General features: G+C 44.4%; 1 protein-coding gene across 2 annotated transcripts in view; it reads left to right on the forward strand.

The window, feature by feature from the left end:
* Positions 1-8,873, forward strand: part of LOC122541478 — a 136,279-nt gene that overhangs the window by 21,322 nt on the left and 106,084 nt on the right. For both annotated transcript variants that reach the window (XM_043678274.1, XM_043678275.1), the window contains exon 2: positions 7,728-7,991. In XM_043678274.1, the coding sequence (XP_043534209.1) occupies positions 7,931-7,991 (61 nt within the window). In that variant the 5' untranslated portion in view covers positions 7,728-7,930. The remainder of the gene's footprint in view (positions 1-7,727; positions 7,992-8,873) is intronic.

The following is an 8,873-nucleotide window of genomic DNA, read 5'->3' on the forward strand; positions in this document are numbered from 1 at the left end:
TGGGGGAGATACTAAATGAGTATTTTGCATCAGTATTTACTGTGGAAAAGAATATGGAAGATATAGACTGTAGGGAAATAGATGGTGACATCTTGCAAAATGTCCATAATACAGAGGAGGAAGTGCTGGATGTCTTGAAACAGGTAAAGGTGGATAAATCCCCAAGACCTGATTAGGTGTACCCTAGAGCTTTGTGGGAAGCCTGAGAGGTGATTGCTGGGGCTCTTGCTGAGATATTTGTATCATCGATAGTCACAGGTGAGGTGAGGAAAGACTGGAAGTTGGCTAACGCGGTGCCACTTTTTAAGAAGGGCGGTAAAGACAAGCCAGGGAACTATAGACCAGTGAGCTTGACGTCGGTGGTGGGCAAGTTGTTGGAGAGAATCCCTCGAGACAGGATGTACATGTGTTTGGAAAGGCAAGGACTGATTAGGGATAGTCAACATGGCTTTGTGCATGGGAAATCATGTCTCACAAACTTGATTGAATTTTTTGAGGAAGTAACAAAGAGGATTGATCTATATGGACTTCAGTAAGGCGTTTGACAAGATTCCCCATGGGAGACTGATTAGCAAGGTTAGATCTCACGGAATATAGGGAGAACTAGCCATTTGGATACAGAACTGGCTCAAAGGCAGAAGATAGAGAGTGGTTGTGGAGGATTGTTTTTTAGACTGGAGGACTGTGACCAGTGGTGCGCCACAAGAATCGATGCTGAGTCCTCTACTTTTTGTCATTGACATAAATGATTTGGATGCGAGCATAAGAGGTACAGTTAGTAAATTTGCAGATGACATCAAAATTGGACGTGTAGTGGACAGTGTAGAGGGTTACCTCAGATTACAACAGGATCTTGACCAGATGGGCCAATGGGCTGAGAAGTGGCAGATGGAGTTTAATTCAGATAAATCGAGGTGCTGCATTTTGGGAAAGCAAATCTTAGCGGGATTTATACACTTAAAGGTAAGGTCCTGAGGAGTGTTGCTGAACAAAGAGACCTTGGAGTGCAGGTTCATAGCTCTTTGAAAGTGGAGTTGCGGGTTGAGAGGATAGTGAAGAAGGCGTTTGGTATGCTTTCCTTTATTGGTCACAGTATTGAGTACAGGAGTTGGGAGGTCATGTTGCAGCTGTACAGGATATTGGTTAGGCCACTATTGGAATATTGCGTGCAATTCTGATCTCCTTCCTATCGGAAAGATGTTGTGAAACGTGAAAGTGTTCAGAAAGGATTTACGAGGATGTTGCCAGGGTTGGAGGATTTGAGCTATAGGAAGAGGTTGAATACGCGAGGGCTGTTTTCCTTGGAGCATTAGAGGCTGAGGGTTGACCTTATAGAGGTTTACAAAATCATGAGGGGCATGGATAGGGTAAATAGTCAAAGTCTTTTCCCTGGGGTTGGGGAGTCCAGAACAAGAGGGCATAGGTTTAGGGTGAGAGGGGAAATATATAAACAAGACCTACGGCAACGTTTTCAACAGAGGGTAGTACGTGTATGGAATGAGCTGCCAGAGGAAGTGGTAGAGACTGGTACAATTGCAACATTTAAGAGGCATTTAGTGGGTATATGAATAGGAAGGGTTTGGAGGGATATGGGGCGGGTGCTGGCAGGTGGGGCTAGATTGGGTTGGGATATCTGGTTGGCATGGACGGCTTGGATGAAAGGGTCTGTTTCCATGCTGTACATCTCTCTGACTCTATAACTGGAAAATGGCTAATGTAACACCTCTGTTGAAGAAGTGAGGGAGGCAGAAGACAGGATATTACAGCCTGACCTTGATTGTTGACCTTGATTTTTAGAGTCCTTTATTAAGGATAAGATTGTGGAATGCATGGTAAAGTAGGAATGAGTCAGCACAACTTTGTTAATGGGAGGGCATGCCTGACCGGTCTGTAAGATTTCTTTGAGGACATAACAAGCAGGTTAGGCAAAGGAGAGCCAGTCGATGTGATCTATTTGTATTTCCAGAAGGCCTTTGACAAGGTGCCATATAGGTGGCTACTAAATAAGATAAGAGGTCATGGTGTTATGGGCATGGTACTGGCATGGCTAGAGGATTGGCTGACTGGTAGAAGGCTGACTCGGGGTAAAGGGTGGCATGGTGGCTCAGTGGTTAGCACTGTTGCCTCACAGCCAGGGGATCCAGGTTCGATTTTCCAACTGTCTGTATGGAGTTTGCAGATTCTCCCCATAACTGTGTGGGTTTCCGCCGGGTGCTCCCGTTTCCTCCCACAGTCCAAAGATTAGATGGGTTGACAATACTAAATTGCCAATAATGTCCATGGATATGCAGGCTAGGTCAGTTTGCCATAGGAAATGCAGGGTTACAGGGATAGGGTAGAGGGTCGGTCTGGGATGGATGGTCTTTGGAGGATTGGTATGGACTCAATGGGCCAAATGGCCTGCTTCCACACTTCAGGGATTCTATGAAAGGAGCTTTCTTCAGCGTAGCAGCCAAAGACTACAAATTCCTTTTTCTGAAATCCGTGGGGCCAATTGCATTTTTGGAATTTGGAATTTTTCAGTTTTCAGAATGAATGACATTTTCACAGTGAAATAAAAAAAAACTATTTGCAGATGCACATGTGAATAGTACGGGTGCTGAGACACAATTGACGCCTGCCAGTGCTGGGCCAAGCCGCCAAGTCACATCTGAGTGATGTAGTTCGAGTGGGTGTGGAGTTGGGTCACCTGTTTGCACGCCAAATGACATTTCAGACTCCACAAAAACATTTCAGATTTCGGAGCTTTTCGGATTTCAGGTAAAGGATTACGTACCTGTAGTGGAGTTCCGCGAGGGTCAATTTTGGGACCACAACAATTCACATTACGTATTATCAATCTGGATTGAGGAACTGAGGACATTTTTGTTGATGGCACAAAGATAGGTGAAGGGATAGTAGTGTTGAGGAAGAGGGGAGGCTGCAGAAGGACTTGGATAAACTAGAAGAGTAGACAAAGAAGTAGTAGATGTAATACAATGTAGGAAAGTGTGAGATGGAACATCATCTTCATAAGGATTGTGTGGTGGCCAGACTTATTATTATTGTCATGATTGGATGCCTGCATGATACTCTGTCAGGAACAGTGCTGCCAAGCTACTCTTGGTGATGGGTATTGAAATACCTCACCCAGGAATAATGTTAAAATACACACCCTTTTAAGGGTAAATCAGAACAGCTAGTTTGAGAGCAAGTGTTGCCCATCCATCTTCGTATTATGACTGCTCTCCACCTCTGATCCAGAAGTCCTGAATTCAAGTCTCACCTGCTCCAGAGGTATGTCATAATACCCCTGAACAGGTTGAGGAGAAAATATGATTTGGTGGTGCTTTTAGCAAAGAAAACTAAATAAAAACTATGTTCTTCTATGACTGTGCCCTGGTGTTCTTATACAGGGAGCAAATGGTGTCCATAATGCTCAAGGCTTTTTGAGTGAAGTAGGCATTGTCGGGGCTGGAATTAAATCCACCTCTGATGTTGCTTTTATGTAGTTCCCACCTTTTTTTCTCCACTTCTTTTATTTTTATTATTGCTGCACTGCACCTTGTAATTTGTAATTTATTGTTGTTAATCAGGTAATACATATTGGGGGAGACGATAGCTCAGTAGTATTATCGCTTGACCCTCTAATCCAGAGATCCAAGTAATTTTCTGGCAACCCAGATTTAAATCTCACCATAGCAACTGGTGAGTTTGAATTCAGTTAAAAAATCTGAACAACTTCTAATGATGACCATTGTCTGATGAACTTTCCTTCCCTCAAGGATATTCATCAACCAGATGGATTTTTGTAGACAATCTAGTGAGTCGCATTTAGATTTACATGAGTGGCGACAGAAACATTCATTTGTCACCCTCACCTTGAATCTTCAATGACTATTACTATTCTGACCTTTCACCCCTCCACTCTGTACAACTGAACCAGCCATGAAACAATGGCTGTGGGTGTACTTCCACAGGAACCATCAATCTCAAGGGTATTCACAGCAAGCAGTACTGAGGGGTGCTCCCGCACTCCTAGACTGCCTGATTGTCACCTTTCTGTCCACACTGTCTGAAACTGCAGGGTGACTACCTTCAGAAGCTTGGTCTGCCTATAGTTCTCAGCTTCCTGATACGGTGGAATATCGACAGCGACTGTTTAACCTCTGCAAACTGAAGTTTGACCTCCTGTAGCTGATATGTCTTTTGAGCAGATGAAAAATGCCTTGAAATTCCCAAGTAGAATTTTGGATGTAGGTTTGCTCACTGAGCTGAAAGGTTCATTTCCAGATGTTTTATTACCTTACTAGGTAACATCTTCAGTAGACCTCAGGCGAAGCAATGCTGAAAATTTCTGCTTTCTATTTATATGTCTGGGTTTCTTTGGGTTGGTGATGTCATATCCTGTGGTGATGTTATTTCCTGTGGTGAAATCACTTCCGGTTCCTTTTCTCAGGGGATGGTAGATGGGGTCTAACTCAATGTGTTTGTTGATAGAGTTCCGGAGCGAGCAAACCTACATCCAAAACCTCAACCTGAGCTACAAATCTTCTCAAAACTCCCAAGTAGAATAGATTAGCTTTAGAAGAAAAGGAGTTCTGCCATACCTCTATGAGATTGTTAAATAAACCTGCCAAAAATGCACTAAAATTGTTCTGCTTGATCTGGCTTCAGGTATAGTCTCGTTACATGAAATATTTAGATGTCTGATATCCTGCTGCTGTTTCATGTTTACTGGGACATCAGTTTGTTTTTCCTGTTCTTCCAATTCTGCTGTGATAGCGCTGTCCAAATCTGAGACTCCTCCTGAAGTGATATATGAACAAACAATTTTTATTTTGACACACATTCTCTCTCTCTCTCTCTCTCTCTTTCTTGATCACCCTTTTTGGTGCATGTGAGTGATTGACATAGTCTCTCTGTCTCTTGCTAGCTTTCTCTGGATTGTATGTAAACATTTTACATGGTCTCACTCTCTATCTCACTCTTTCTCTGGGCTATTTTGTCATACATATTGAGGCCTTGACCAGAAGAAAAGGAGGTAAAAACAACGACTGCAGATGCTGGAAACCAGAGTCTAGATTAGAGTGGTGCTGGATTAGAGTGGTCCTGATAAAGGGCTTTTGCCTGAAACATCGATTTTCCTACTCCTCAGATGCTGCCTGACCTGCTGTGCTTTTCCAGCACCACTCTAATCCAGAAGAAAAGGAGGCATGGCTCAAGTACAGGCAGCTGGGATCAAGAGAATCCCTGGAAATAAATGAGGGATGTACAGAAGAAAGAAATCAAGAGGGTGAAAAGGCGGCGTGAGATAGCCTTGGCTGAGAAGATTAGGGTGAATCCAAAGGGGTTCTTTAAGTATATTAACAGAAAAAGAATAATAAGAGAGAGAAAACAGGAACCCTCAAGGACCAAAGTGGACATGTATGTGTGGAACCACAAGAAATTGGCAATATCCTCAATGAATAATTCTCCTTGATGTTCACCATGGGGAAAGACATGAAGACTTGGGAACATGAGGAAGTTAGTGGTGATACCTTGGGGACAGTCCATATCACAGTAGAGGAGGTGGGCGTATTAGAATGTATGATGGTGGATAAATCTACCGGTCCTTACCAGATATATCCAAGAACCCTGCAAGAAGCTAGAGAAGAAATTGCAGGGCACTGACTGATATTTTTGCATCATTGTTAGCCACGGGTGAGGTCCCGGAAGACAAGAGGGTAGCAAATATTGTGCCCTCATTCAAGAAGGGCTGCAAAGAAAAAAACAATAAGCCTTTAGTGGGTAAGTTACTTGAGAAGATTCTGATGGATAATATATACATGCATTTGGAAAGACAGGGTTTGGTTAGGAGTAGTCAGCATGGCATGGTGCATGGGAGATCTTGTCTCACAAATTTGTTAGAGTTCTTTGATGAACTGACCAGGAAGGTTGATGAGAACAGGGCGCTAGACGTAGTCTATATGGATTTCAGTAAGGCCTTTGTTAAGGTCCAAATGGTAGGCTGCTCTGGAAGGTTAGATCACTTGGAAGCCAGGGGGAGCTGGCAAATTGGATATAAGGAAGCAGGCTTGATAGAAGGAAGCAGAGGGTAATGGTGGAAGGATACTTGTTGGACTGGAGGCCTGTGACTAGTGGTATACCTCAGGGGTCGGTGCTGTGCCCAGTGCTGTTTGTTATCTATACATATGATTTTGTTATTAGATTAGATTCCCTACAGTGTGGAAACAGGCCCTTCGGCCCAACCAGTCCACACCAACCCTCTGAAGAGTAACCCACCCAGACCCATTTCTCTCTGACTAATGCACCTAACACTGTGGGCAATTTAAACCACGGCCAATTCACCTGACCTGCACATCTTTGTGACTGTGGGAGGAAACTGGAGCACCCGGAGGAAACCCATGCAGACATGGGGAGAATGTGCAAACTCCACACAGACAGTCGGCCGAGGCTGGAATCAAGCCTGGGACCCTGGTGCTGTGAGGCAGCAGTGCTAACCACTAAGCCACCGTGCCGCTTGGATGAGAATGGTTACATAAGTCTCCTGAGTTGGGATAACATGGGAAATGGAGAAGTTTTCTGATGCTGCTCTCGATTAAGAAAGTATTTGATTTCACATCTTTTGAAGAACTTGTTTTTCTTTGCAAATTTGAACATGGGCAAAGGGGAAGAAATGGCCTAAAGGTGGAAGCAGTGGATTACTTGCATTTTACAAATGCAGTAAGTCTTCATAGAGTAACAAGTCTATGTACAAGGTATAATTAATAAGTTTGCAGATGACACTAAAATAGGTGGTATTGTAGACAGTGAGGAACGTTTTCAGAAATTTCAGCAGGATCTTGATCAGCTGGGAAAGTGGACCGAGAATTGGCAAATTGAGTTTAGCATAGATGACTGTGAAGTATTGCATTTTGGAAAGTCAGATCAAGGTAGCAGTTTCATGGTGAATCATAGGGCCTTGGAATTCAGGTGCACAGTTCTCTGAAAGTGGAGTCACAGGTGGGGCAGTGAAGAAGGCTTTAGCACACTGGCCTTCACCGGTCAGGGCATTGAGTATAGAAGTCAGGAAGTTATATTGTAGTTGTATAGGATGTTGGTGAGGCCATATTTGAAGTACCATGTTCAATTTTGGTCACCTTGCCATAGGAAGGATATTATTAAATGGTAAAGAGTGCAGAAGAAAGATGTTGCCAGGACTCAACGGACTAAGTTACGGGGAGAGGAAGGAAAAGCGAGGACATTTCCCTTAAGAGCTTTGGAGGGGGGGGATCTTATGGAAGTGTACCAGATCATGAGAGGCATGATTAGGGTGAATGCACTCAGTCTTTTTCCCAGGGTTTGGAAATTGAGGACTAGAGGGCATCAGTTTAAGGTAAGAAGGGAAAGAATAAATTGGAACCTGAGGGGAAACTTTTCGCAAAGAGGGTGGTATGCATATGGAATGAGCTGCCAACAGAAGTAGTTGAGGCTGGTATATTAATAACATTTAAAAGGCATTTGGACAAATACATGGATAGGAAAGGTTTAGAGGATATGGGCCATGTGCAGGCTAATGGGGTTAGTGTGGATGGACGCTTTGGTTGACATGGACCAGTTTGGGCTGAACGCCCTGTCTCGTACTCTCGGACTCTATGACTCTAAATACATGGTCTTGTTTGTTCTTGTTCTCTGTCTGTTTCTGCTGTATGTGATTAATAGAAATGCTCTCTATCTATGAATAATCCACTTGCTTCTCTCTTCAGGTTCTGGTGCTGTCTGCAGACTCTCCCTCTCTGGGTCACAGTGTACTCATTGTCAGCTCCAGCAGAATTGTTGAATAAAGTGATTGGGATTGTAATGAGCCGTCCTGACGGGATACCATATCTGCAATCTGTGCCTGCTCCTCGATATTACTGTTGATGTGATTTTTGATCTTGCATTGAATCAACTGGGTGTCTGCAGTGACATGAAGATTTATTTTGTCCTTGTATTTGCCTTTACACAGCACTATCTGAGTGAGTCAGAAGGTAAAACTGATTTACTTCTGTGTTTTAAAGTGACTAATACAGCATTTCCACTGGGGGAGGGCGGAGGAGAGTCTACCTTAAAAAGCTTCAAGAAGCAAAAGCCAAACTGTAAAGTTTGGTGAACAGTTTTCAGTGGACTATACTTATTGGGGAATGTGGGTAACTATCTTTGGACATTGTGTCATTTATTTACAGTAGAATCTGTGTACATGAGATCACCTCAGGTTGCAGAGAATGATCTCGATTCTGTTTCACCATAGAGACCATACTGCCCCCTTGACCATGACCCCACCCCCCATCACCAAACCATCATCTCCCAGACCGTCCATAACCTCATCACCTCGGGGGATCTCCCATTCACCGCCTCCAACCTCATAGTCCCACAACCCCGCACCGCCCGATTTTACTCCTGCCCAAAATCCACAAACCTGACTGCCCCGGCCGACCCATTGTCTCCGCCTGCTCCTGCCCCACCGAACTCATCTCCGCATACCTTGACACCGTCCTGTCCCCCTTAGTCCAAGAACTCCCCACCTACGTTCGGGACACCTCCCATGCCCTCCACCTGCTCCATGATTTTCGCTTCCCCGGTCCCCAACGCCTTATTTTCACCATGGACATCCAGTCCCTGTACACCTCCATCCCCCATCACAAAGGACTCGAAGCCCTCCGCTCCTCCCTTTCCCGCCGTACCGACCAGTACCCTTCCACTGACACCCTCCTTCGACTGACTGAACTGGTCCTCACCCTGAACAACTTCTCTTTCCAATCCTCCCACTTCCTCCAAACGAAAGGAGTAGCCATGGGCACCCGCATAGGCCCTACTATGCCTGCCTCTTCATAGGATATGTGGAACAGTCCATCTTCCGCAGCTACACTGGC

This window comes from Chiloscyllium plagiosum, chromosome 37 (genome assembly GCF_004010195.1).
Source record: "Chiloscyllium plagiosum isolate BGI_BamShark_2017 chromosome 37, ASM401019v2, whole genome shotgun sequence".
Lineage (NCBI taxonomy): Eukaryota > Metazoa > Chordata > Chondrichthyes > Orectolobiformes > Hemiscylliidae > Chiloscyllium > Chiloscyllium plagiosum.